Source organism: Trichosporon asahii, assembly GCF_000293215.1.
Source record: "Trichosporon asahii var. asahii CBS 2479 unplaced genomic scaffold scaffold00056, whole genome shotgun sequence".
NCBI classification, from domain to species: domain Eukaryota; kingdom Fungi; phylum Basidiomycota; class Tremellomycetes; order Trichosporonales; family Trichosporonaceae; genus Trichosporon; species Trichosporon asahii.
Window position 1 is genome coordinate 1,094,060 of NW_014040868.1, and position 25,297 is coordinate 1,119,356.

Sequence of the window (25,297 nt, forward strand, 5' to 3'; positions counted from 1 at the left end):
CATGGATGCTGACGCAGACCGAGCCCTCAGCTTTGGGATTCAGGAACTTGGCTAGACGCTGGCACCTTCATCCTTGAACCTTACTTGCACAGACCTCCCAAGTCGATTGGCCGACCCCGGCCCACGAGTTCGATTGCTCGATTGCTCGACCCCTCCCGCCCTTTCCTCCTCACGACGCTCCGCAGCCTTCGTCCACTGGCGAGCGTGCAACGCGTTCTAGAAGCTGATTCACCGCTCGACACAACGAACCCGCCAAGTCCGCCGCGTCCGTACAAACCGAGACACCCAATGGGCACCCAATGTGGGCAACCGGCATCTGGGGCAACGCCGGCAACACTTGGTGACATCTTGCATTCCAGCGGTTAGTAGCCCAGATCTACTCTCGCATGCCCTCGTTACGGTGAGGCTCTGCTTCTTATCTCTAGCTTCTGCTCAATTCACCGCCATGGAGAATGGAACACACATTACATCACGCCCTGATTACAACTATCGGCCAGTATACTTGATCTCGAGCCACCGGAGGGGCGGGTAGATGATGGCGGTGACGGCCGCACTCATCTCGAAACCGAGGTCACCGCCTTCCTTCGAGAACAGCGCCGCAATGGGGCCAACATACCACACCTGGGCCATACTAACAACAGCGCCAGCCGCACCACAACAGCACGCAAAGATGCCCGCGGCGCCAATTGGCAGCTCGCGCCAGTTATCGTACGCGTCGAGGTCGATGCCGATCCTGCGGCGGAAGATGAGGAACTCCTCGAGCAGGACGACGACGAAGAACGCAACCCAGTATCCGAGGATGGAGAGGAAGTTGGACAAGACTTCGGAGAAGTGCTCCCTGCCTCCAATGGCCGCGGCCGTGTATGCGCAGAACATGAAGACGCACCAGAACGCACGCGGGATGCGCTGGAACCACGGCAGGAGGATTTGGGCCGACAGCGCGGCGGAGTAAGTGTTGGGCGCGACGTTGGCGACAATGCTGAACGCCATGATGCCCATGATGACCTTGCCGCCGGCGTGCCAGGGCTGGAACGCGCGGGCAAGCACACCTCCAGCGTCTCCCTCCTCGAACGCGCTCGAGTAGGCGGGCACAGTCATGAGCGCGGCAGAGAGCGTCTCGACAAAGACGAGCGGCAGCATGAGGCCGAACCACGTCAGGGCGAAGACGAGCGTCTTGGACGTGCGCGTCGGCAGGCGGCAGTTGAAGTCGGCCGCGACGGGGGCCCAGCCAGCAGCAGACGAGAAGACGATGCCGCCATATGAGAGGAAACCGGCCGCAAACGCCTTGCCCGTCGGCTGGACCGCCTCCTGCGCGCGCAGGTGGTAGCCCTCCTTCCCGCCCAGGGCTCAGAGACAGCAGAAGAACGCGAGCTGGACGATCCACGCACAGCGCTCCCAGTAATGCACGGCCTGGTAGCCCACAAAACAGAGCAGGAGGGCGAGGAATCCGACGATCACGATAGACGCTTCGAGCGGGATCTTCTGGGACGAGACGTTGGTGAGCGTCTGTCCGCCGAGAATGACGGCGGTGCAGGAGAATCCGAGTTGCGTGAGGATGTTGAGAATCGCGAACAGCGTGCCGCCCACGAAACCGACAGAGTAGCGAGACAGGACGATCGTGCGGAGACCCGTCTGAGGTCCCAGAGTCGCGATGTACGCGCAGCACGCCGCGCCGACAGCCGTGAAGACGACGTTGGCGCAGACGGCCATGCGGAAGCTGAGCCCAAAGTAAGCTTGCGCGAGAAGCTGGCGTCAGTCATGTTTCCACCTTCGAATGAACCGTTGCCACGACCTTCACTTACACCAATGGGGAACGTGGACACAACGAGGTTCACGCTGAACCACAGCAGGAGCAGTCCGGGGAGATGCCTGCTGCTCCGCTCGCTCTCGGGAATACGCTCGATACCCTTCTCCTCGACGTGGTTGCTGAACAGGCGGCCCCAGAAGCCCTTCTTCTTCTTCGGTGGCGGGGGTTCGAGCAGGTCGCGCCCCGAGTCGATATCAACCTTCGAGCCCAGAGGCAGCGATGCGACGCTCGGGTTCATGTAGTTCTCGACGACGGCATAGGGAGCGTAGCTGTACGTGCTGTTCTTCTTTTCGTCCACATAGTCGCGGGGGGAGGGGGTGTACGCGTAGTGCTTCTCGTCCGAGTCGCCGTCCCATCCGGGCGCATCGTGGTACACCCCGTGCGACTCGACGGAGTGGCTCAGGCGCGAGTCGGCGTACATGCCCGGCTGCGCTGTCTGCTGCGGTGTCGGGGGCAGGCGGCGCGGCTGCTCGTACGGCACGTACGAGGGGCCGGCAGGTGGTCCGTCGGGCCCGTGGCCCTCGAGAGGGTCACACTCGTAGTACTCGCTGTGCACGCTGCGGGGGTCGTTCGGGTCATAGCCCACACGCGGCTGGGAAAAGTTCATGTCGGGGTGCTCGTACAGCTCCTCTTGCGACGCGGCGGGGTGCTGGATCGGATGGCCGCGCGCCCCACTGCCCGCGGCAGTGTTGAAGCTGTGCGCGCCGTTGTCGTAGCCGTGGGCGCCGTAACCGGCATGGTTCGCGTATGGGTCGCGGTCGTTCCAGCTCATGTTGAAGACGTCTCTAGTGGTAGATGGAGCGATAGCAAGACTCTTGGCTTCCGGTTATGCAGGAGTGTCCAAGTGGCCAGCATTCAGCGGTCGGCGGCGATGGGCAAGCAGCAGCCCCTCTCCTTAGTCTGCAATGTCCATCCTCCCCAGCTGCAGTGCCTGCAAAACCTTACTGTTGTTTGCTGCATGTGGAAACTCTCCAGACGCCGTTCCGGCATAGAGGCAGGGGCATGGAGCCCTCGAGCTCCAGGGGCCGGCAGGCGGGAGGCCTATCGTAAAGCTACCAAGGACCCAAAGCAGGACGCGATCGGATCCTGCATTTCTGTGTTGCGGCCCCTCGCGCTCTTCCGCCTTTGCAGAAGGGGAGCCGCATGGTGCGCACGGTGAAGTGGGTGGGTTTGGTGCTATTTTAGTCGTTTCATCGCGGTCCAGATAACGCGATTCTCTCAGGGCAGTTAAGGGAGAGGAGAGACCGGGGGCCCAACGGTGACTTAGCGGGGCCGCGTGCAGTGAGGAACGGTGATTTCGGGCAAGGAAACTCATGTATGGTGGCTGAATGCTGTGAAGAGTGCGTCATATGCATGCACAAGATGACCATGTGCACGCAGCTCTTCAAGTTGCTCGCCGTTAGGAGGAACGAGGAGGCAGTCTGGGATGAGGAGAGCAGAGGAGAAGCTGGCTGTTGGTAAGAAGCTGAGACCCGCAGCGCGGACCGAACGACGCGAAAACGCGCGGAACAGCGACGCGCCGAAACACCGTAGCCTACGGCGCTACGGCACTCGTATCGACCCGACTTCCGCCTCTGCGCCAAGCAAGACCAACATCACGCCGGTGGCTGGCTACAGACTGCCGAGGAGTCTCAACTCTCGCTCTCGTTCAGCTCAGCAGTCCTCGCTGAGAATAGCATGACGCGGTGTTCGATGCAGGGGTGGCGTCGGCGCATTTGCCTAATCGCCGACCGGCAATCAAGCCCACCTTTGCTCCAAGGTCCGAGGCACAGGCACACAGATAGCATGTGCTGCACTCCGTACTTTCAGATAAGAACTCGAGCAGACATGATCGGGAAAGCATGTGGGGCACGTCGTACGCCACGAAAGGATGGAAGGCTTGCTGACGCAATGAACAGAGTGGAGAGACGTCATGGCGTTACAGGTGGGTTGCGCTCGTGCGAACAGGGTTTGGTCTCTGGTATCAGGAGCCGGTCAGCTGCGACGGACCCGCTGGTCTCTTGAGGGCAAGCCCCTCTTAACACGGGAAGTGAGGAGCGGATCAGCAACTCTTGAAGACTGAAGTGCCCACGGTCCGCAGGTGTCATCTAGTCCACTCAACTGATAGTAGACTACCTCGGGTCCGCAGGTCACTCGTAGAACCAAATATGGTGCCCCGCAGCCACACCATCTCTTCTCTTCCGAGGCTGCAGGATGAGTGGTTGGTTTGCACGTTTGCACAAGTCAACTATGCCGTTCCCATGCTAGCAGCATGCACAGGAATACAAAAGAAAACAGCCTGTGGTGATCAGCGCAACATCAACTCTCACTTCAGTGTTCGGTATGAGTCTCACAGACGCCGACTTCGCCAACGGCCGCACCCTCGGGCCCAGCGTGGCAGCCAAGCCAGAGCCCAAGTCTGCTCAGGACTACTTCCCGCGCTCGAGGTGGGATGAGCTCATGCAGCCGCGCAAGGAGGCCGCCCAGTCCTCCATGGCAGACCGAATCCGGTATGCTACCCGTTTGGCCAGCGAGCACTGGAGTGCCGATGTCCGGGAACAGGCGGAAGATTGTATCAATGTGGATCTCTGCAAACTCGCGGTTCTCGACAAGGTCTTCGAGATGTGCGAGGAGTATCGCCAGTTGCAAGAGCAGGAACCGCGCGACTTTGAGGCTTGGCGTGCGATCAGTGCTGGCTTTGTCGGCAAGGTTGTACAGCTCGTAAGTGGAAGAGGCAGTGGCTGTACTGACAGCAGGCATACAAGGCTATCCAATGGCCGGACCACTTCAGCCAGCATCAGTGGGAGGAGATTCGCCGGTTCGTGCTCATGGCGAAAGACCATGGGTATCGACCCTGGACAGACGCATGGTGCGACATGCCCGAGCTGCCCAAGTTTGACCACGCCCTCCTGAAGCGGTATGATCCTGCCTCGAGGGAGGTGCCCCTCCGCGTCAAGACGTGGAAGAAACACATCGACTTCGTGCGGTACAGCGAGCTCGTCGAGACCGAGTCGGAAGAGGATTGGCTTGGGACAGAGGAGGACTGGAATGCTGTTCTAGACAGACAAGAGGCTGAGCGCAGAGAGGAGGCGCAATATTGGTGGACGCAGGCGGAGGAACGTCGTGCTCGCGACCGGAAGCGAGAGACGTGGCGGGCGATCGGGTGTTCTGTCATTCTCATTCCGATGCTGTGCTGGTGTCTCTGGGGCCTGTTTCGACCACTTTGGGCGGCGTTTTGGGAATCGGAGGGGGCGCGTCAGGTGCGCGTTGCATTGTGCGTCGACAATTGCGTTGCCCGTTGCAACAGGATCTGAAGCTGGATCAGCGGGGCGCACTCTCCTCCTCGTGACGGAAACAGACAGACACGTCGACTGTCGTATCTCTAAATGCATTTCCTCCTTCCTCTCCATCCACACACGATGACGCTGACAGACTTGTCGTGGAACGGCTTCCCGCGCTCGGTCTACCGCGACCGCCGCAAAGCGTGGAACCCTTATCCCCGCTATGCCGGTACACGCATCGAGTACGCCGCTCGTCTCGCCACGGCGCACTGGCGCGAACTCGCTCGAGCTGGCAAGATCAGCTTAGTCGACACAATCACGTTCAAGCTCGCCGTACTCGACAAGGTCTGGGAGATGTGAGCTATCACGAGTGCTTCGTAGCTGACAGCAGAAACCTCGAACACCGTGCGATTGGGGAGAAGCTGGAGAACTACATTGCGTGGCGCGCACTGGCGGATGAGTTTGTCGATTCAGCCTTTGAGCTTGTGAGTTACTTGTCGGCTGCTTCAACTGACACCAGGCCAACCTCTCCGTCCCCGCCGAGGCCCGCCCCTCCCCCGCCGCGCAGAAGGAGATGCGCGCCTTCGTTTCCTCTATGGCCAACTTTGGCTTCCGCTCATGGGTCGACTCGCACGGCACGATGCCCGACAACGTCCTCCCCCGCGTGGCGACCTTCGACTTCTCCCAGCTTGGGAAGTACGATCCTGAATCGCCGCAAACGCTTAAGGATGCCAGAGAGTTTAAGGGCAACAACCTCGGAGGGTCGATCAGCGGGCAGCCGATGTGCTCCGAGATCGATGACGGTGATGAGAGCGACGGCGCGGAGACGACGAACCCCGAAGATCCTTTGGGCCGCGTTGGTTCAGTCATCGAGTGGGAGAGGCGCACTGGCCGTGTTCCCTTTCACAGTGTTGTGGCTCTACTGCGTCTGGTCGACCACGAGTAAACTCTTCCCAGGCACGGCGCCTCTCAGCCGTCTCGTTGGTCTGATGATCACGGCGCTTTGGATCGCCGACAAGATGGTGGAGAAGGTGTGGAAGAAGACCATCAGCCAGTGCGTCCGGGGCTTGGTGAGGGGATGGGCATGCGGTGTGAATGAGTGGATGCTCGGGGTCCCACCTCGGCCGGCGCGTACACCCGTCGATGCTCCGGTAGACAGGTACAGAGAGCGAGAGGACGAGAAGCCGATCCTGCTGATGCCGAAACTCCCGCCCAAAACGGGAGGCATCCATCGTTCGTAGATTTCGTCACATAAGTACGCGCAGCCCATCATATGTGATAGCTAGAGATAGAGAGCGAGAGCAGGAAAGAAATTGATGCTCGTTCCGGAAGTGCACGACATGTACGTGCGATCTGAAGTCGCTGCGCTGAGTGGATGACGATCGGGTCACGTGTTCGATTTGCCACCAGCTCGCCCACTGACATTATGGGTTGCAAGAAGGAGCTTTCGCTCTGTTGAACAATACAGCTCAACGATCCACGACACGGCACGCGGCACAGACAAGATTGTCGCATCTGTGAAGGCACTTCACGTCACACACGCACCTGCGCAGCTGCGCCTCCGTGCACCTGCACATCCGACGTCAGAGAAGCGCGATTCCATTCGGCAGACAACATTTGCTCCTCCGCAGTCACTGGCACGGACAGGTGGAACGCCAGTCTCGCCACCCTCATCATTTCCACTTTATCGATCGCACATCCCACCACTCATCATGACCTCCATTGGATTTCCTTCCACTCCACCCTCAATCCGCAGCCGCTTTGGCCGCGGACCGAAGACGTCGCCAGCCTCATCCTCCGGCGCATCAACGCAGGGGTCCCCTGTCTCCTCGGCATCGTCCTCGAGTCAATCCGCAGCAACTCTGTCGGTCGCCTCAGATGAAGCTCCTTTTCCAAGGACTGACTGGACGGGGCAGCCCCCCTGCCTCCTCGCCATCGCGCGCAAGTCATCACGATCGCTGGACCGCATCGAATACGCGGCTCGTGTAGCGTCACAGGGGTGGAAGCTCCTCGCAGACCGCGGCCGACTTGAGTACGTCAACCCGGTCATGTACAAGTTGGCCGTCCTAGACAAGGTGTTCGAACTGTAGGTGTGCTCGTATACTCCCGCTGACCACAAGCAACGTCAAGCGGCGCCGTTCTAAATTGGAGCCGGAGGCGAACTTCCATTCTTGGAGGGCAATGGCCGCGCATTTCGTTGATGAGGCCATGGAGATGGTGCGTCCCCGGTTCAGGCATCGCTAACTCCAGGCCAGGAACGCTGTGCCTGCCGAGAAGAGACTTTCAGCTTTCGACGAGCAGGTCCTCCGTCGCTTCCTGATCCGAACGAAGGACTATGGGTTTCGAAGCTGGGATGACGCGTGGGGCGAGATGCCAAAAGGCTATCTGCCCAAGTTTGATTTCACCGAGCTGGGACGATACGACCCTGCCCGAGAGGATTGCCCGGGACAAATCCCAGTTCAGCCCGTTCCGGAGCACTCGCGGTACCTCCACTTAGATGACCCAGAGTACGAAGCGGAGCAGCGGGGCGAGGTCATTGCTGTGGCTGAGAGACCTACGGGCCCCATTGTCACCGTCAAGATCTGGGAACGTTCTAGTACCGATCTGCCGGCGCGCAGCTTGTGGCTTTCAGTTCTAGTCCTGATCTTCACGCTTTGGTGCATCTATCGCTTGTATAATACTTTCTGCGCTCGTTTTATGTAGCTTAATTGAGGCTGCCCACTTGGATTGCAGCGTGACTGAAAATGTAAACACACTTTCGTACGAGCCTCTCCTTCTACGCAGTGGTGACGGTTAGAGATTGCTGTTGAAAACTGGGTCACTGAGACGACATAGCGGCTTCGATGAGGTTCTGCCATGCGCGGGGCTGCCGAGTTTTCGACTGGCACACCGCGAAATGTGTGATCGCCCGCTCGAATCAATGCGAGTACACGTTGAAGGAGAGTGTTCATTTGGTGCGGCAGACTGGTGACTGTTACTACTCTCCACAGACCTCGACATGATCGAAACCGCGATGCTCTACCAACTGTCCGCCTTCGTGGCACTCCACGACTTCTACCTGGAGCTCGACCTCCCCTCCGCCTCAACAGCGGTCACCTCCGCCGGTGCTATCAGCGGTGTGGTCTTTCTGATCTTATACTGGACCAGGGACCTCGACAGGATCCTGTTTCTGGCTGTTCTTGACCTGCACCAGGTCACAATCCCGGCGCAGGTCACCAGCGTTGAGAAATGTGCGGAGAAGCCCATCGTCAGTGATCTTATGCGGCGGCTCCGCCGCGTCGTAATCACCGCCATGACGCTCGAGCAGGAGTTTTCGGGGATCAGACTCGCCAAGAGAAGGCTCATCGCCTCCTTCAAGGTACCGGGACTTCGCCTTCTTCTAGGTTCAACCGGCCGAGGTTTTGTGTGGATGCGCGAAATCCTCCTACGCCTCGTGTACAACCTGTATTCCCTTGTGTGGCCGTCCGGCTTTCTGTTCGCCGCCAACGACCAGGACAATATCGACTACGAGTCGACCTTGGTGTGCATATTCTGTGGTGAGTACGGTGCGCCTGAGTATCCCGAGAGATCTAATGGCAGAACAATATTCGCTGTATCTCCGACAAGCGCTCGGACTTTTCGTGGCCGTCAAAATTCGTCACGACCTGAACATAGGCGACGGCCCCGGACGTGTCCCTCTTCCTCGGCCCGATCTTCACCTCCGCGACCTTCAAGGGCGACCGCTGCTCTTCGTGGAGCTCAAGCGAGAGGCGAGGCTAACAGTTGGCGCCGCGAAGAAGCTTGCCGTCGTCCTGTCGGATCCCGATGCCGTGATCAACGTCTTTTATAACCCCAACGGGCCGTCGGACATCATCGGTTACGCGGGTCATTACGTGCCAAAAACGTGTGCCCGTGTCGTCCTCGAAGCCGCAGCTTACAGCGAGAAGAGGGGTCTTCCCTTCACTATCGTCTGGTCCGGCTGCGTTGGGTTCTTCTTGTATTTGGACGTCAACGAGGAGGTCGCGACGCTCAGAGTGAGCAGGCCTTTCGGCTCGCCTGAGCCCGGTATGATGAAGGGTTCTATTGTGACCCACTTCATTGGGGCCGCCATGCTGAACATGGAGGCGGTCGAGTACCCCACTTGACTCAGGCGATCGGTTGATGTGTAGAACGCTATGAACATGTGTCGAAGGTTCAGACGGTGCAGGTGTTGGCGTCCGTCACCCCAAGCCGTCATATGGTTGCTCAAAGTTCACCTGCGGCCGTTAGACGCTCGGTTGCACACTGCCATTCGAGACTATACTTACTCCGCTTTGTGTGGGAAAAGGAGCAAATATCCGCGGTACTTGAAGGCAAGAAGTGAGAATCAGGGACTGCCCTTCGGAACCAAACAAGAGGAATCTGGTCATCTCAGCTTGCCGCTGGTGCAAGAGCTGTATTTGAAGCTCTAGGCTTGGCCGCAGCCGTTCGTTAATTGGGGACCCTGCCTTGCTGCAGGCACTGTCTTTCGTGCTCGTGTGGCACGCCTGACAGCACTTCTCATAATCTTGGCTCCATCTCGTCTTCATGTCGCTTCGATTTGGGCAGAAGTCGATCTTTGTCCTCAGGACCTCAGGGCTCGGAACCAAACAAACGGAAGCAAATACCTTTTCACTCTCCCCGCAACCTCCCTCCACTTCGAACAACCAACCGTCCTCTTCCAACCAGAAAACAACACTCCCCGATGCATTCCGATGCATAGAACGCCAACAAAAGAGTACATCCAGGGGGAATCGAACCCCCACCGCATCGATGGCAACGATGCATGATACCATTTCACCATAGATGTTAGGATGTAAACCACTGCACCAACGATGGATCGTGATTTCTTGTAAGTAGAGGCACGCTGCGCAATTATGAGTGCTCGCAAACAAATCAATTCGCGACAACGAGGTGCTCTGTAACGACAGAGGCGAGGCTCAGTAGCACGGAGAGTGTCTCCGGACTGGTGAAATTGGCTCAGAATGCGTGGAGCGGCCCGTCGATAGTTAGCCGACAGGTGGTCGGCCGCTGGAGTGATCTCTTCTCCGTCATCTCCTCCAGCATGAGCTCGGAAGGCAGAGTCTAGAGGACCTCGTACCGTGTATCAGTAATGCATCTATCACAGCTGGCTACCTCCTCTATCTCCTGTCAATAGGCGGCAGCGACTCCGACCAATGCTGCTGCCTGTTCGCGGAGTTGAGGTACCCCAGCCGTCTCCCCTCTGGCTGTCCTTGTTGCGCCTGACCGAGTTGCGGAACGGGCGGCAAGGGCTGAGTCATGCCTCCAAAGTGGTGTACTGGCTGAATCGGCGAGATGGGCGATTGGACATTTGGGGAATGCGGTGACAGAGGATCGTGGTAGAACTGAGGGGCATGGGTGACTGGGGCGAGGTGAGGGGTTGGGAAGGTCTGCGTAGCGGGCTGGGGAGTTGGGACAACCGGGACATGCGGAGATTGAGGAGCCTGCGGCGAGGTGTCGTGCAGCTCATTCAACGATTGCTCCCCATTCGCGGCTGTCTCGGAGTACGGCGGCGGCGGGGGCTCGTCTGGATCTCCGTCCTCTACTGCTTCCCAGTTGTGTTGCTGCTGCACTGGCTCGATGTGCCCCGCTGGCTGGCTTGCCTGGCTGGGCTGGTCATATAGCTGATGCTGTGTTGAGTGATCAGGCTGAACAAGAGGAACAGGCTGGACAGGCTGGACCTGGTGGACCTGTGCCGGATACCCGATGTGCCCGGGTTGGACCTGAGGAGCCTGAATGTGGTGGATCTGATTGTTGACATTGTTCTGGGCAAGGGGCGGTGGATTGGAGGCTTCGGGGGCTTGCGACCCAGATCCAGGCCCAGCGCTCTGTGCGCTCTGCGTGCCGATTCGTGGAGGGATGGGCGGCGGACCATAGTTGCCCCCGTTTCCTGTGTAGCCTGTGTTGAAGTTTGGAGGGGTCGGAAGGGGTCCTATGCTCGTGAGCAGCGCGGGAGGTTTTGGCGGGGACATGCGTGTTGGCGGAGCGGGGACTGGCGGGGGGGCCGAAAGTGTAGCCGTGGGCATTGGGGGAACAGCGGGCACAGCTGGGGGGACGGGAGGAGGTAGTCTTCGCCGCTGATCGGGTAGAGCAGGCTTAGGCCCAGGCGGGAGAGGAGGAGGAAGGCGGCGGCCCGTCGTTGAGACGGGGCTGGACTGTCGTGGAGGTAGAGGAGGGGGTCGTCCGTTGGTGCCGCCGCTTGGCCGTCGGGATGGGTCGTGCGCACCGTGCCCGAAGAAGGACGACATGGTTCTTCGCTGTGGTGAGTGAGTGGGCGATGGACAGATGGGTGAGTAACGATTCAGAGATGATGATGGAGCGGGTCGTCACGTTCGTGGAATGGAGGTGGTTGGTGCGAGATAACGCCGGCCGCTAGCGCTGTTGGAGGGATGAGCCTGCGGATCCGACGGGGCATTGTTCGGTCGATCGAGTGGGACATGGCGTTGCGGCGTGTGCGCCAGATCTGCAAGACGTCCTTTGCCCGAGTTATGCTTCAAGTCAAGTCAAGTATGCATCAACAACAACAAGAAGCTTGTCAGTGTAGCTGAGTGTGTGTCACGGCGCCGAGACTGCCGGTCCGTCGCCGAGGAATTCCCCGGTGCCTTATTTGACCCGCCCACAGGCCATGTCCGAGATCAATCGCGAAGTTATGTTTTCGACTTTCTTGAAGCTTGTCTGGCTTGCAGAGCTTGTGGTAACACACTTCATCCCAGTTCGACGTCCTTGATCGGCGCGACCGTAGACATGCCGCTCCACGCCCACCCCGACCCCTCAACACTCCTCCCGCTCCTGCGGACGCAGCTCCCAGCCTCCCTCGTCTTCGTGGGCACACTCATGTCCAACCCTTCCCTCGCTCCCGTCTATGCCAACTTCCCACCTCGTTCGGACGGTCCTATCGACATAGCGTACCTCTCCTCCCTCGGACTGGGGGAGTACGACTGGCTCGTGACCGTGGCCCTCCCCGTGCCCTCAGAGCAGCAGCGCTTTCACCACGCGCTCTCCGGCGCGCCAGCTGAGATCCAGCAGCTGCTGTTTGACAAGGCGTCCAAAGCCGTCACCGAAGCCGTCACCGAGATGATGGGCCGATACCCCGCCCAGCCAGTCTGGGGCTCTGTGCCGGAACTCTTCGGTCCGGCCGTGCGAGAACTGCTAGACGCGCCGAAGCGCGACGTGACGTACATCTACGCGCCGGGCGAGGGGTGGGGTGCCTCCTCCATCGAGGCGCCAACTGATCTGGCTGGGCTCACGTTCGACATTGGACGGCCAGAGGACGGACAGGCCGTAGGTTTCTGATGACTGCCAGGCTGACTCCAGTTTCACGACTTCAGCGGATACCGATCCCTCGACTACTACCGCGAACGCTCTGGTTGCGCCACCGTGCTCCGAGACGCGGAGGGCAAGGTGCAAGTCTGGGTGTTCACGCATGGCGACGGATCCATCGGCGCACTGTACACTATGCCCGAATACAGGCGGAAGGGACTCGCGAAGGCTGTCCTGCACCGGCATGTTGACCGCGAGACGCAGAGGGGGATCCCGCGGTTCTGCTATATCGAGGAGGGCAATGATGCGTCTGCGGCGCTGTTCAGCAGCTTTGGGTGGACGCGGCTCGGGGGCGAGTTTGGGTGGATCTACAACCCGGCCGCTCTGAAGCGTGAGGGCAAGGCGTAGCCATAGACCATGTAACCATATGCATGTAGACAAACTGCTGCCGGGATAGCTCATGCGAGGACGCTGCGTGTTGACTTGTGTGATGTGTGTCCACAGGTCTACTCGACCTTCTTCCCTCCCTTCTTCGCGGCCTGCTTCGCCTTGGCGTCCTGCGCGTCGTACTCGGCGTAGCGGAGCTGCTCCTCGCGCAGCCACCACTGCGCGCACCAGAGGAAGCCGGCCGCAAACGCAGGTGCAAGGAAGAGGTCGCGCACGCGGAAGGCGAGGTGCAGGCGGGTCCAGAGCTTGTGGCCGACGTAGGCTGAGGCAACAACGAGGACGGCCCAGAGGATGCGATGCTCGCCGGGGGTGTAGCGGCCTTCTTGCCTGCGCTGCAGGCCGCGGAGGAGGCGGTAGCCGCTGAGGGATGCTGTGATGGCGAGGATAGCGAGAGTGAAGCCGATAATCTGGGCGTTAGCTCCGATCTGGACCACGTAGCTGGGAAAGAGTGGAAGGAAGGGGGGAAGGTGAGGGAAGGTGAGAGGCGAGGAGGCCCGGTACATACCACGATGGAAGCGACATGGTTGAGATGGATGTCGACGGCGTCGATGGTGGGGGTGTCAGAGACCTGGACGACTTCGATCTTCTCGATCTGTTCGGACATGCTTGATTGATGATGGATGGATGAGATGGAGACGAGAGCTCCGATCTGATTCACGCGTTGTCGCTTTCACCGGTGACGGAATCTCACAGCCGGTTTACCCGGAGTTGATCCGTAGGTTCAGCAGCAAAACAACGAGCTTGGATGCGACCTTTGTTCGATTCCACTCAAATGATTTTGTCGTCGACGGGTGAGTGAATGCTGCAACGCAACGGTCCAACTTCACGCATCAATCGAGTGACAGGCTCGCCGTGCTCGTGTTCACAAGCAATGTCCTCAACCCACACACCCCTACTGTTTCTCAGGACTGGCGCTCGGACAGCTCATGACCAACCTGATGGGCTGGCACGCTAGGAGCGCCGTTTGTCGACATGCTCCAGGACCCGACCGAGCCCGGGGACAAAGCCAAGGCCTTCACTATCGCATGCAGGATATCAATCCGGTGCAGCGGCACATGGAACGTCGGAACCGCAGCACGGATGTCTCTCGATCACAATCCTCCCCAGCGTCTACGAGAGCAATGTAACAGGCGGAGCCAAAGTTAAGGTTCAAGGGCTTGCATTCAACCAACACAGTCCGGGGAATGGAACGTCGACCTCATGATCAATCAGCCCTCTTCGCCCCCGCTCGATCCCTCGAAGTTCTCCAGGCTGTAAACGTGGGCGGACTCACATTGGAAGCTGCGGCCTTGCGTGTAAAGTTATTCGGCTTGACTAATGCCGCACGCAGCGTGGGGAGACGTCACTTGATAACTGATCAACTGAATTGATTCTGTGAGAACAGCAGGTGCGATTGGCCTGCGGACTAGGCCAAGATCGTGCCACGGTCAGGTCCGCTATGAGTCACCCGACGAAGTAGTCCAATCTACTGCCTCGGTCTCCACTGAGCAAACCACATAGGCAACGCTGGTCGATCGGGTCAACATTGTCAGCTGCCTTCGTGTGGGCGATGCACCGCGCTGCAAGGTCAGCTGGCCTCGTCGCTCAGCGACCGGGCCCTGCAGCAGCGGCCGTCACGCCTACAGTATATAATAGCCCCCTCGGCCGGCCACTTCCCCACAACATCTGCAGTCTCATTAAACAACATGTCGTCGTCTCGTGCTCCCGTCCTCTACATCCCGCATTCGGTGAGACCAGCCTACCTTGGCCCTGCTGACTTTCGACAGTGCCCGGTCGAGATGTTCGAGCAAACGTCGCGCATGCGCCCCGCGTTGCTGAAGTTGGGCGACGCTCTCGTTGCCAAAAAGCCAAAGGGTTTTGTCGTTATCTCGTCCTACTGGGCCAACGACGACCACGGTGTCGCCGTCAATGAGGACTCGACCAATCCCCTCGTTTACAAGTACGATCTGCGTGACCGCGCTTTGACCCGCTCCAAGCTGGACGGCGAGTTCTTCAATGTGCGGTTTACGAGCCACGGCGACGCCGCAATGCTCGATGCCGTCAAGAGGGCGCTGAAGGACGGTAACGTCCCTTTCGAGTCAAAGAAGCGGGGGCTGGACAACGGTGTATTCGGTGAGTTCCGGTGACTCCCAAGGGTCTGACCGCAGTTCCCTTCAAGGTCATGTTTGGGGAGAAGACCGACATCCCCATCGTCCAAGTGTCGCTCTACGGCGAGGACGACATCAAGCTCGCCACCGAGCTTGGCAAGGCCCTCTCTGCTGTCCGTGACCAGGGTTACACCCTCGTCTGCATCGGTCAGCCGCTGACGAGGCCGGACACTCAGAGCATCAGTGACTCCGAGTCTATGGACTACATGCGCGCAGTGCGCGATGCTGTCACGGCCGATGACCCGCTCAAGGCAACACTGGCGCTGCAGGACAATCCAGTGTTCCCCAAAATCCCGTTTAAAAGGGACTACCAGCCCCTTGTCGTTGCCACCGCTGCGGTCCTGCCGGGTGATAAGAGCGAGATCATCGCCGGCGGAAGCGACTCGGTCAGCCGAGACTACCTTGGATACGATACAGGGTATGAGGGGCCCATGGGCTGGGTCCTGTGTGAGTGGAAATAGCTTGTACAAGGGACCTTACAACCTCCGATGCAACAGCCATACATAAGTAGTCATTCTAGTATGGAGGCAATGAGCTGCGTGACACGCTCGTACGGGCCAGCACCATGACTGGCCAGCGCAGATATGCACCAGCGCGTGAGAACCATGCATCGCTCATTTGCCCAAACGCAGTGCCAGCACGAGCGTTTCAGTATGCATTGACGGTTTGATTGCGGTGCTGAACCAGTGGAAATGGCCGATGCTGGGTGCAAGCGGCCGAAATCGGGAAAGCGGTGCAGGCCGCTTGGAGCTGTGCCCTGTGGCTCCTCTACTACTCGGCCAGTCGACCATGCAACCATACGTGCTGTGCAAGCCGGCTCTGTCCTCGTAGCAACATCCAATGCAGCAGCAGGTGATGCACGTGATGCATCTGCTGCATTGCGCTCGTTTTGAAACTGGACCCCAGCGTTGAGAGCATCGCTGTTGGTCAACGGCGACGGTCTTCTCCACTCACCACCACCGGACTGACTATACCTGGCAACTTCTTCACCGTCTTCCATTCATCGAGTACACTGATTCCCCCTCATGCTTCAGCCAACACTGCACCCAAGCTATGCCATGCGCGCATATCGATGCAGATGAGCACTGCAAGACGGGTCATCTCTCCAACCACCGGCAGTGCACGGAGGAAGTGATCGCCGCCCTGCCCAACACAGTACAGCGACGAGCTCCTTCTCTGTCCTGGATTCCGCATATTGCGTCCTCCACTGACCAGAGTATATATGGAGGACTTGGACTGGATCTTTCGAATCAGCAAGCCAACCCTCTTCTCTCCACCCTACTACCCAGCAGTCTTCTCGATCCGCCTCACCTCCTCTCATCCCAACAAGCTCCGCATCACCTCCCTTCTGGCTCTTCTGAGCGTCCTCCTCGTGTCCTGCCAGCAGGTCCTGGCTCTACCCATTCCCTCCGGTCGGGGCCTTCCCACTACAATCACCGGTGCACCTGCAGCGTGCACCCCGGCGGGCCACAACTACAGCACGATCTACGGCCGGGCCGCCGACCCCTGCGCCGAGCCCAAGAAGCGGGACACCTGGCTCGACGGTCCTCTCGACTACACCAAGTGCATGCAGGGCTGCGACGCGCTGCTCAAGGCTCCGAACTCAACCGCCCTGGAGCCGTTCCAGGGCTACGCCTCTGTTCTGAAGAACGAAAAGATGGCCAGCACCATGGCCGATCAGTGCACCGCCGGCTGTAAGGCGCGGTACGGCGGCAACGGCCGCCGCGCGCTCAGTGCCCTGCGCGCTCTGCGGAAGCGCGGCATGGCCCCCTCCGTCAAGATCAGCCGGGACCAGCTGGACTGGCTCGCGCGCCGCAGTTCCGACTGTGCCGAGAACCACGGCTTCGTCATCGGACAGCAGAACGAGAAGGGCAAGGCTGTCGCCGTCGCTGTTCCTGGCTCCGAGGCCGATGGGTGCAAGTACGCCAGCGGCACTTGGCCCAAGGCCGGCGAGTGGAAGGACGAGAAGGAGACCCTCAACCTGGGCATTGGACCCGACAGGGATGCTGTGTACCAGGTCAACGCCTACGAGGGAAGCATCACCGGCCCCGATGGGAAGAGGTACGGCGCCTGTCTTCCCACTGAGTGGAACAGCGAGACGGCGTGCGAGCAGGATGTCGGCGCTCAGGCTAAGTTTACCGCTTACTACACCTGTTGGGTCGCCGAGGATGAGATTACCAGCCCGGAGCAGCTTCTGGAGTAACCTCTTGCCGCTGTCGCCACTCTGTTTCCGTTTCTTCTCTGTGTCCTTTCCCATCTGTCGTTTCTCCCCCTAGACTTCCTTTGGCTCTGTGAGCTTCTTCCTCGCTCTCTCACTCCTCTAGATTCTGTATCGTAAACCCTGTAGCATAGTATAACTCCGAATGGACTATTATATACCATATACCTCTGGCTGGGCTCTGAATCGTCACCACTGGTCTAAGCCCCTCTCTGAACGCCGAGGCGGTGTGAAAGCGACCATGGCAGTCCCGCCGCCGACGCCGCCAGCGACCTCGAGAGGAGCGGCGCTCGACATCTATGGTGAAATGGTATCATGCATCCTTGCCACGAGTGATTGGATGCGGTGGGGGTTCGATTCCCCCTGGATGTACTCTTTTGGCTCTCCTGTGCATCGATTGACCAGCGAAGAGGTGTCAAGATGGGAGGAGATCACGATGCAGGGTCAGGTGTGGTGCGAGGACCCCATTTGCTGATTTCAGCCAATTTCCTGAATTTCTCATATTTCCTTTGGGACGCGCCCAACCCTCGTGAGTGCGTGCAGGACCTCTCCAGCGGGTACTTGAAGCCAGAAAGACACCGTTAAATTGTTGTTATTCTGGTATTTGGCTTCTGATCAAACCTGTCGTCGAGCTTCTGCCCCAGAGTCGTTCTGGCCCATCTCTCCGTCCGCACGACCTCTCCCCTGACTGCAAGTCTTCCCAACCTCCGCGCGAGACCCTTGAAGACCCAGAAAAAGGATTCCGTGCCCCCACTCAGAATCGAACTGAGATCTAGAGATAGCAGAGGAGCTATGAGACTCGCGTACTGACCATTATACTATAGGGGCGCTGCTCCGAAGGAGCTCGCTGATGGCTGCGCGCGCCGGCGGCTCTTTGCCGGCGCCGAGGGGTTCGGAGCGTGGTGAGACGACGACTGGAGTGTGCTGGAGCTTTTGGCACGAGCCACTTGCTTCGGGGTATGCTCGGGCATGTTGTTGTGTGTTGTTGTGTAGAGCAATGTGTATTCCTCACGCCCGAAACTGTTGTGCCTGGCGTTTCAGACCATGGTGTGTGTTACTCCTCTGGCAACTACGTCAGCCACTCGGCACGCCTGGGCGATTGCGTATCGGCTCGGCAAGGGGTAGAGTTCAATCCCTCGGGCCGGCAAGGTCAGGTGATGTGCAATCCCCCATCGAGGTGGCGGGCGATCCGCCTTCATCAAAGTATGCTGTCTGCAGTGGTGAGCTCCGACAGGCTAGGCCAGCATACGTAGCTCATAATGGTGGTCGCGAAGTCACACTTTCTTCATCTCGGCTACCAGCTTTCGACCGATAGTCTGTGGGAACGTATCTTTCTTAGCTATCCATATTCCTGACTGGGCGTGCCAGCTTGAAGACCGAATAAGCCGCGGAGAGGGAGGTTGTTTGTGCCGCATCCGCCGCATCCTGGGATGTTCGTGTTGAGTCCTTCAGGGTGTCGTCCCCGGCTTGCCTCACTTAGACGGCACTAGGAGCTGGCCTGGGCTTTCGATCGCTTTCGTTCCGAGGATGCACACGAAGTAAGGGGAAAAGGACGCTTTGGACTTGCAATCTCCCTCCCAATCAACAGAGATAGGCAGACAGAGACCGTACCACTCGTCACCTTTCAAGCCGTGGGCATACTTGCTGGAGGCGTTGTCAACGTCCCAAGGGCATATCTTATACTGCCACTTGTTCTCAAGACGTTGAAACGTCATGCACTCGGTATCCTTCCCCTCCGTCCACTTTCCAGCATTCGGCCAGCGCCCACGCGCGTACTGGCAACTGTCTGACACATATCCTGGAACGGCGACAGCCCATGCGGTGCTGGAGTCCAAACCGTTGGTTTGCTGTTTGCCGACAACGACTCCTATCGCTGTCTCGTCCCTTCTGTCTAGGGTGGTGCTGTTGTCGGGAGTGGTACTGTTGGGTGGCGCTGCTGTGACATAGAACATTGAGCTGGGACCGTAGCCATCGGTAGGTGGGTCATTGGGTGTATCCGTTCTACGAATGCCACGTCTGCGCTATGGGACATGACGGACCGCTACATAGGGTCTATAGATTAGGCTATGGATAGGATATGGAGGAGCTCGCTGTTGTGACAGAGGATAGGCTATGGCTATGGGCAGCTTTCCATAGCGCTATGTACCTCATAGCTGAAGCAAAGGCACAAGTTTGAACTGCTCCCGTTCCCAGCTTGCCAGAACCATCTCTGACGCGCTCCAGCGCTGTTTACAGACGATATCAAGCGCTCAATTCAACAGGCAACCTTGCAGAAGATCTGTTATGTCTCTGCCACATCCCAGTGGCACTGAGCTCGCTCACACTGCCACAGACGAAGTCCCAGGCAGTTCTTACTGTGAGAGCACAGCTGCTGCGCTGCTGACACATCCCAGTGCAGATTCCTGCGCCGCCTGAACGGCCAAACGATCATCTGTCTTCCACAGGCTCCACAGCCCCAGTCAGGCGCAACCCTAGACGCTCCCCCTCACCTAGGAAGAGTGATTTATCAGGCCCAGCCAACCCTCTGGGACTCCGAGGCCATCGAGGCTGGCAGTATCTCGATGAACAAGGTGTACCCCTCACTGCAGAAGCTGTTCAACGGCTCAGGTGCGCTGTCATACGGAAGTTCAGAGCTGACATTCAACAGCGAAACACCCATACCTACTCTCAAGCGCAAGCCTTCCCGATCAGTGAGCCCCAGCGTCGCTCCCTCTTCGCCTAAGCGTGCGAGAAGCGTCTCTTCAGCTGCTCCTCTCTCACCTGTCAGTGCCACGCCCACACAGCACTCCCAGCCCTCGAGAGTGCTTGTCCCATCGTCCTCGCTGGCCAGCAGCATCGATTTCACTCAGGATGACGAAGATACAGTCCAGCAGACTCCAGAACCAGCGAAGCGGCGGCGAAGACGCGATGACAGCCACCTCATCTTCTTCCAGAAGATCCCAGTGACAACGGCTGGCAAAGACTACTTGTGTCGACTCTGTGGACTCGAATACAAAGCAGGAGAGCGTGTAAGTCTTCACACATGAAGAGCGCGCGCTGACACACAGCTGAAGAACCTCAGATCGCACTTGACAGGTCACAGGGATCGTCCTCCCTGCTCCAAGCTCTCTGCAGCCAAAGTTCTGTTCCCAAACGTAGCTCTACCAGCCCCCTACCTCAAGAACTCTGCAGCAGCGAACGACAGCGCGCAGACCACGCTTCCAGCTGCATACCAGCCAAGTTCAGACTTCAAACCTGAGATCTTCGCGAAGCTGCTCACGCTGGCAGTGGTAGAGAGCCGGTGAGTGGCCGAGAGCTTGGCTCAGCTGACTCCAAAAGTCCCTTTCGCTTTCGTGGGACAAGACTGTTGGCAAGCCGTGTTCAAGTACTGTAACAGCCGAGCTATCCTCCCCAGTCCACAAACCATTCGCAGGCGCATCACAGACCTTCATTCCGAGCTGGAGGGAGCGGCACGCACATCATTCCGGGCCTCTGGATCCATGTGCAGCCTCCAGACTGACGTTTGGACAGCTGCAGGAGGCAAGCTGTCGTTCACTGGCGCTAATCTGTCTTGGATCGATCAGGATTGGGTTCTGCACACCGATTTCGCCTTCTTCATACCCCTTGTGAAGCGCCACACCGGTGTCAATCTTGCCGAGCCTTTGGGAGCGTGGCTGAAGGAGCAAGAGCGTCTCCACGACGTTGTCTCTATCACCACTGATGGCGCCTCCAATAATGTCACAATGCTGGAACACCTTGTGAACAGCCACACCACACGCTTTCGAAAGGAGAAGGACCACATCCTGTGCGCTTGCCACGCGATCGGTCGCGTCGTGCATGCGTTCATGGAGGCCCTCGGCTGTTCTGTGCCACCTCTTCGGCTTGACAAGGCTGTCAAAGCGCCACAGCTCCTTGTCAACGGAACACCACTTCCAGGCGATGATACGAGCTTCGCTTTCGCTCTCATTCAAGACTCTCTCGTGGAGAACACTTGTGATGAGTCTCAGACACTCTCATGCGAAGAATTCGCCCTTGAAGACTGTTCCGATGATGATAGTGGCACCGACAGAGAGGAAACCGACAGTGAGACTTCCAGCGATGAAGAGTGCTCTGGAACGGCTCCCTCAGTGTCCTCATCGAGCCATGGACGCTCAGCACACATGGCTCGCAGGTTCTGTAGGGTTACGAACCGAAGCGCACACCTTTCAGCCGAGTTTGAGAAGAAGTCAGGTGGCAGATCACTGAAACAAGTATCTGGCATCCGCTGGGGCAACGACATCGAGGTTTGGGAGTCTGTTCTTTCGCTTCATTCTTCAATCAGTGGCATGCTGCTAGATCACGCCACACACTATGGCAAGCATGATATTGAGCTTGATACCAACGATTTCATCAACCTTAGGGTCTTGATTGATGTCTTGGGCCCACTGCGCGACTTTACAAGACAAATGGAAGGCAACAGGCCGACAGGAGCCTTCGTTTTGAACATGTGGCTGCAGCTGCTGGCTCATCTGCACGAAATGCGCCGAAAGTATGCGAAATCGACCGAAATTGAGCAAGCAGTCGATGTGGCACGTCACAAGGCCGAGTACCACCTTCGAAGAGCTGCACAGTGTCGCCCCATCATCATTGCGACAGCTCTGAACCCGAGGTGCCGTCTGAGCTACTTCAACAAGAACCAACAGCTTGGAATCGACGCTCTTGATGTGAAACGCCTTCTCATCGCTGCCTGCGAGGAGGCAGAGGCCAGGGACTGCTCTAGCGATGAGATACGGCCTCAGGCTCTTGCCTCTGAAGTACTCAAAGTGCAGGAGGACGCCTTCTACTGCGACGACGTCACAGAAGATGAGGGGTCGTTTCCTGTCATTGAGGGTGAGATAGATCGCTACAACCGTCGCATTGGAGCCTCTCCACGAAGCCGAGAGGTGCAGCATGACCCCCTTGAGTGGTGGCGCCTCAATCAGCACGCTTTTCCAACGCTGGCCAAGGTGGCTCGCCATCATCTGAGTGTGCTGGCTGCACAAGCAGTGACAGAGCGACTGTTCTCTGCGTCAGGAGCAGTCTGCGAGGCAAAGAGGATGGGTCGTTTGCACCCCAGGACTATCAGCACGCAGGTGGGCGTTGATCAGCTGCTTAGGAACGGTCACAAGTGCAAGGGAGACTGGGGGACAGCGCAGAGCATTGTCAGCAAGTCCAAGCTCAAAGCGCAGACTGCAAGGCATATTGAACGGCCAGATAGAGTGGCTAACAAGGATATATAGCGCTATGTAGCCATAGACATGGTGGGTATGCTATGCTATGGATATGAGAGTTCTGACGGCCGCCGTTCGAGCTAGGATATGGCTATGGCGGGCCATAGGCGCTATGTAGTCGTTGGCATTCGTAGATCCGTTGCAAGAGTCATTGGTTCGTCTTCGGGCCAGCCGCCGTGCTTTCCTGGCCCCCAGCCATTATATCCGAAAGGTGGTGGTAGGACTGGCGGATGATAGGGCCCCAGTCGGTCGTTGCTTCCCTCGTCATGGGTGGAAGGGTGGCCGGAGGGAAATCATATTTGTCACGACACCACTTTTGACAGTACGACAGAATACTGCCCTGCGCGAAGGCGCGGCTGAATCCCTTGAGCAGGTTCTCCACACCTGTAGCGAGCAACCCCGTTTTGCTGTTGAGCAATTGACAGTTTTTCATACAGATTGCGTATCGTCGATTGTCTCGCTTTCCAAGAACTGTCTGAGGATCCCCGGTGGGCTCGGGCGATGTTGTCTCGTGTTGATCACCTATGTGCCTGGCAGTCTTCGTTGCGGGAGGCATGGCACTGGTTGACGATGAAAAAAGGCACAGCCAGCATAAGAGGCCGAACGTGGCAGCGCATGAACTGAGGCGTTCGAGGCACCGCATGGTGCGTACTTCGACTGGCTAGCGTGGAGGGAGTAGAAGAGAAGGGGAAGAGCGGTCAAGTGATGTTGGGTTCACTCAACAGTGTGAGGGCGAGGGGTCGAGGTTGAAGAGACGTCGAATTGAGACCCCTGTGAACAGACGGTCACTCGCTCCTTATATACAATATTGTTGTTGTGTCAGCCCCATCCATTTTCTTGACACCCAGCCCCTAGGTACAGCAACTGTAAGCAGGAAAAAGGAAGCCCAAGCAATGCCTCTACCTTTCCACGTCCAGAACGCACGGGCCAGCGTCTCTCGCAGGTAACACCAATGTAACATCGCCAGCGTTGTTGTGGAAACATGAGGAGGCACGGAGACTGTTTCGAACTAGGATGATCCAAAGTTCTGAACGCAAACTACGCTTACAGCTGACCGATCGTAGAGGCAATGGAGAGCCCGGCCTGATGCTTGGCCATGACGTGCAAATGTGGGACATTCGTCGTTACCTTTCTACACTACCGCGCGCATGAGAGTTTAGCTCTTAAAGCTCCTAAACGGTCACTTGTTTGTGGCGTGACCTGTGAAAGCGAAGTTGCGCCATCGGGACCACACTACTATCGCGATATCACGGTTTTGGCAACAGTGGCCTATCAACTACCTATGGCAGCCCTCGCCAGAGATTTTCGGACCTAGTGGTCGTCGGTCAAGAGCGTAGACACACCTGTCAGTAATCGTCTCCCCTGCAACATTTGTACAGATGCAACCAAGCCAGGAAGGCAAAGTGAGATGGGGCGGGGCCGGGAGGCGGGGGTAAGTTCCGCTATCCTACACATCCGGGAGCAGCATGCTCCCACGTTCTGGGACCTGTCGAGAAAAGCAAGCTTTAGCTGTCACCTGAACCTGTCGCCTGGCAGCACTCGCAGGGGTAGTCACCCCCTCCGTCGCTTGATCGCGCACCATCAATGTATACACTGCGAACGAGCCTTCCATAAAGGCAGAACAGACTGGCACATCGCAGGCACAAACTGGTACGCTTCAACCGTTACAGGATGTGGACTCTCCAGGGGAAACCACAGTAAGGTCTTTGGCGGTATGACCCATGGTAGTTTAGGGAGCCACGAAGGGTCACCCAGCCGACTAAGGTCGCCTGGCTGGAGAAGAGTGAAAGTATGGACAGGCTTGCACGTGACTCGCACTTACCAGCAGCACCTTGGAGACCGAAATGACGTCGAAGATTTTGGTCAAGATTAGGTCGTTACCGACGCTAAGAGTGATGGTGATTTGCTGACAATTTCATGTGGTGCTCCGTGTGACTCCCAACCCCTGTTTCGTCTCCAAGTTTATCCGCTCTTCGGATAGATCTGACCCCGTAAGCCTCGATGAGAGTTATAAGCAGAAGCGTGATGGGACTGAAGCGCCCACGGCTTCGATTTCGACTCCCAATCGGACATGGTGTATTACTACAACACCAAAACAGGACTTCGACTCTTCGAGTACCAGGCTTTCGAGCACACATTCTTCCGAAGTTGGCTCCACCTGTTCACTTATCCCATCCTCTATCGACGAGCAGGCCACTTCGGAGGCAGTGGAGCACCGGACGACTTTCCCGACATCACTGTCGTTCGACCTGGCGGCAAAATGATGCCAGACGTTATGGTATCTGAAACCCCCTTACCACCCCCTGACAGGGAGCTGTATCTGTCCACCGACCCGGGATACTTCGACTACGGATGGCTACCACTCCCCAAGTACCCAAAACCGTTCTAACTATATAGTTTGTATGCACCCACCTCTCTTCTATCCTCCCATTACTCGCCACGCCTCCTCACGCCATGTTCTACTATGACAAAGAGAGCCTTGACCGCCGCTTCGCCTTCCACGCATTCGAACACACATCATTCCGGGCCGTGCTCTGCTTCCTTACTTGGCCCATCGTTGCTCGTCGTTCGTATCAGTTCGGCTTGCATGGCGCACCGGACGACTTTCCCGACATCACCTTCATCTGGCCCGGGGGCAAAATGCTTCCCAACATCGTGGCGTCCAATGTGCCCTTGACTCCTCCTGATCGGGAGCCATGGCTATCAACAAACCCTCTCCTCTCCGCAAAGGTTGCGAAACCTTTGCCGCAGTTCCGTACGCTGTTCAAACCTCGCGATCAGTCCTCCGTATGATATGCATTCAATCTGTGTTCACGAGTCTCAACACCTCCGCCGGCTTACTTCCTATGACCGGGGGCAAGAGGCTGCCTGACGTTGTGGCCGCCGAGAAACCACTGACCGCACCCAGTGAT

The 25,297-nt window shown here is 58.0% G+C and overlaps 12 protein-coding genes and 3 non-coding genes across 15 annotated transcripts; 9 read left to right on the top strand and 6 right to left on the bottom strand.

Moving 5' to 3' along the window:
* Nucleotides 1-486: 486 nt before the first annotated feature.
* A1Q1_03716 (uncharacterized protein) lies at nucleotides 487-2,579 on the bottom strand (the record flags this gene model as incomplete). Its single annotated transcript, XM_014323466.1, has 3 exons — nucleotides 487-1,346; nucleotides 1,389-1,746; nucleotides 1,803-2,579. 3 exons carry the CDS (start codon nucleotides 2,577-2,579, stop codon nucleotides 487-489), a joined length of 1,995 nt encoding a protein of 664 aa, XP_014178941.1.
* A 1,550-nt stretch (nucleotides 2,580-4,129) lies between these two features.
* On the top strand, nucleotides 4,130-6,013 carry A1Q1_03717 (uncharacterized protein; the record flags this gene model as incomplete). The annotated part of the gene is made up of 3 exons (XM_014323467.1): nucleotides 4,130-4,507; nucleotides 4,552-5,046; nucleotides 5,588-6,013. The coding sequence occupies 3 exons, from the start codon at nucleotides 4,130-4,132 to the stop codon at nucleotides 6,011-6,013; spliced, it is 1,299 nt and encodes a 432-aa protein (XP_014178942.1).
* A 766-nt stretch (nucleotides 6,014-6,779) lies between these two features.
* Nucleotides 6,780-9,191, top strand: A1Q1_03718 (uncharacterized protein; the record flags this gene model as incomplete). The annotated part of the gene is made up of 4 exons (XM_014323468.1): nucleotides 6,780-7,153; nucleotides 7,323-7,657; nucleotides 8,058-8,603; nucleotides 8,722-9,191. 4 exons carry the CDS (start codon nucleotides 6,780-6,782, stop codon nucleotides 9,189-9,191), a joined length of 1,725 nt encoding a protein of 574 aa, XP_014178943.1.
* A 612-nt stretch (nucleotides 9,192-9,803) lies between these two features.
* Nucleotides 9,804-9,874, bottom strand: A1Q1_t274. The gene has a single exon. It is a non-coding gene; the product is annotated as a tRNA-Gly (tRNA).
* Nucleotides 9,875-10,205: 331 nt separating this feature from the next.
* Nucleotides 10,206-11,333, bottom strand: A1Q1_03719 (uncharacterized protein; the record flags this gene model as incomplete). The annotated part of the gene is made up of 1 exon (XM_014323469.1): nucleotides 10,206-11,333. The coding sequence occupies one exon, from the start codon at nucleotides 11,331-11,333 to the stop codon at nucleotides 10,206-10,208; it is 1,128 nt and encodes a 375-aa protein (XP_014178944.1).
* A 496-nt stretch (nucleotides 11,334-11,829) lies between these two features.
* Nucleotides 11,830-12,378, top strand: A1Q1_03720 (uncharacterized protein; the record flags this gene model as incomplete). The annotated part of the gene is made up of 1 exon (XM_014323470.1): nucleotides 11,830-12,378. One exon carries the CDS (start codon nucleotides 11,830-11,832, stop codon nucleotides 12,376-12,378), a length of 549 nt encoding a protein of 182 aa, XP_014178945.1.
* Nucleotides 12,379-12,851: 473 nt separating this feature from the next.
* On the bottom strand, nucleotides 12,852-13,396 carry A1Q1_03721 (uncharacterized protein; the record flags this gene model as incomplete). Its single annotated transcript, XM_014323471.1, has 2 exons — nucleotides 12,852-13,217; nucleotides 13,298-13,396. The coding sequence occupies 2 exons, from the start codon at nucleotides 13,394-13,396 to the stop codon at nucleotides 12,852-12,854; spliced, it is 465 nt and encodes a 154-aa protein (XP_014178946.1).
* A 1,081-nt stretch (nucleotides 13,397-14,477) lies between these two features.
* A1Q1_03722 (uncharacterized protein) lies at nucleotides 14,478-15,450 on the top strand (the record flags this gene model as incomplete). Its single annotated transcript, XM_014323472.1, has 3 exons — nucleotides 14,478-14,897; nucleotides 14,951-15,386; nucleotides 15,437-15,450. 3 exons carry the CDS (start codon nucleotides 14,478-14,480, stop codon nucleotides 15,448-15,450), a joined length of 870 nt encoding a protein of 289 aa, XP_014178947.1.
* Nucleotides 15,451-16,161: 711 nt separating this feature from the next.
* On the top strand, nucleotides 16,162-17,142 carry A1Q1_03723 (uncharacterized protein; the record flags this gene model as incomplete). Its single annotated transcript, XM_014323473.1, has 1 exon — nucleotides 16,162-17,142. The coding sequence occupies one exon, from the start codon at nucleotides 16,162-16,164 to the stop codon at nucleotides 17,140-17,142; it is 981 nt and encodes a 326-aa protein (XP_014178948.1).
* Nucleotides 17,143-17,450: 308 nt separating this feature from the next.
* Nucleotides 17,451-17,529, top strand: A1Q1_t272. The gene has a single exon. It is a non-coding gene; the product is annotated as a tRNA-Gly (tRNA).
* Nucleotides 17,530-17,902: 373 nt separating this feature from the next.
* A1Q1_t273 lies at nucleotides 17,903-17,985 on the bottom strand. The gene has a single exon. It is a non-coding gene; the product is annotated as a tRNA-Met (tRNA).
* A 644-nt stretch (nucleotides 17,986-18,629) lies between these two features.
* On the bottom strand, nucleotides 18,630-19,109 carry A1Q1_03724 (uncharacterized protein; the record flags this gene model as incomplete). The annotated part of the gene is made up of 1 exon (XM_014323474.1): nucleotides 18,630-19,109. One exon carries the CDS (start codon nucleotides 19,107-19,109, stop codon nucleotides 18,630-18,632), a length of 480 nt encoding a protein of 159 aa, XP_014178949.1.
* A 331-nt stretch (nucleotides 19,110-19,440) lies between these two features.
* Nucleotides 19,441-22,394, top strand: A1Q1_03725 (uncharacterized protein; the record flags this gene model as incomplete). Its single annotated transcript, XM_014323475.1, has 5 exons — nucleotides 19,441-19,504; nucleotides 19,551-19,764; nucleotides 19,805-20,165; nucleotides 20,211-20,437; nucleotides 20,534-22,394. The coding sequence occupies 5 exons, from the start codon at nucleotides 19,441-19,443 to the stop codon at nucleotides 22,392-22,394; spliced, it is 2,727 nt and encodes a 908-aa protein (XP_014178950.1).
* Nucleotides 22,395-24,456: 2,062 nt separating this feature from the next.
* Nucleotides 24,457-24,774, top strand: A1Q1_03726 (uncharacterized protein; the record flags this gene model as incomplete). Its single annotated transcript, XM_014323476.1, has 1 exon — nucleotides 24,457-24,774. One exon carries the CDS (start codon nucleotides 24,457-24,459, stop codon nucleotides 24,772-24,774), a length of 318 nt encoding a protein of 105 aa, XP_014178951.1.
* Nucleotides 24,775-24,839: 65 nt separating this feature from the next.
* A1Q1_03727 (uncharacterized protein) lies at nucleotides 24,840-25,178 on the top strand (the record flags this gene model as incomplete). Its single annotated transcript, XM_014323477.1, has 1 exon — nucleotides 24,840-25,178. One exon carries the CDS (start codon nucleotides 24,840-24,842, stop codon nucleotides 25,176-25,178), a length of 339 nt encoding a protein of 112 aa, XP_014178952.1.
* Nucleotides 25,179-25,297: the final 119 nt, after the last annotated feature.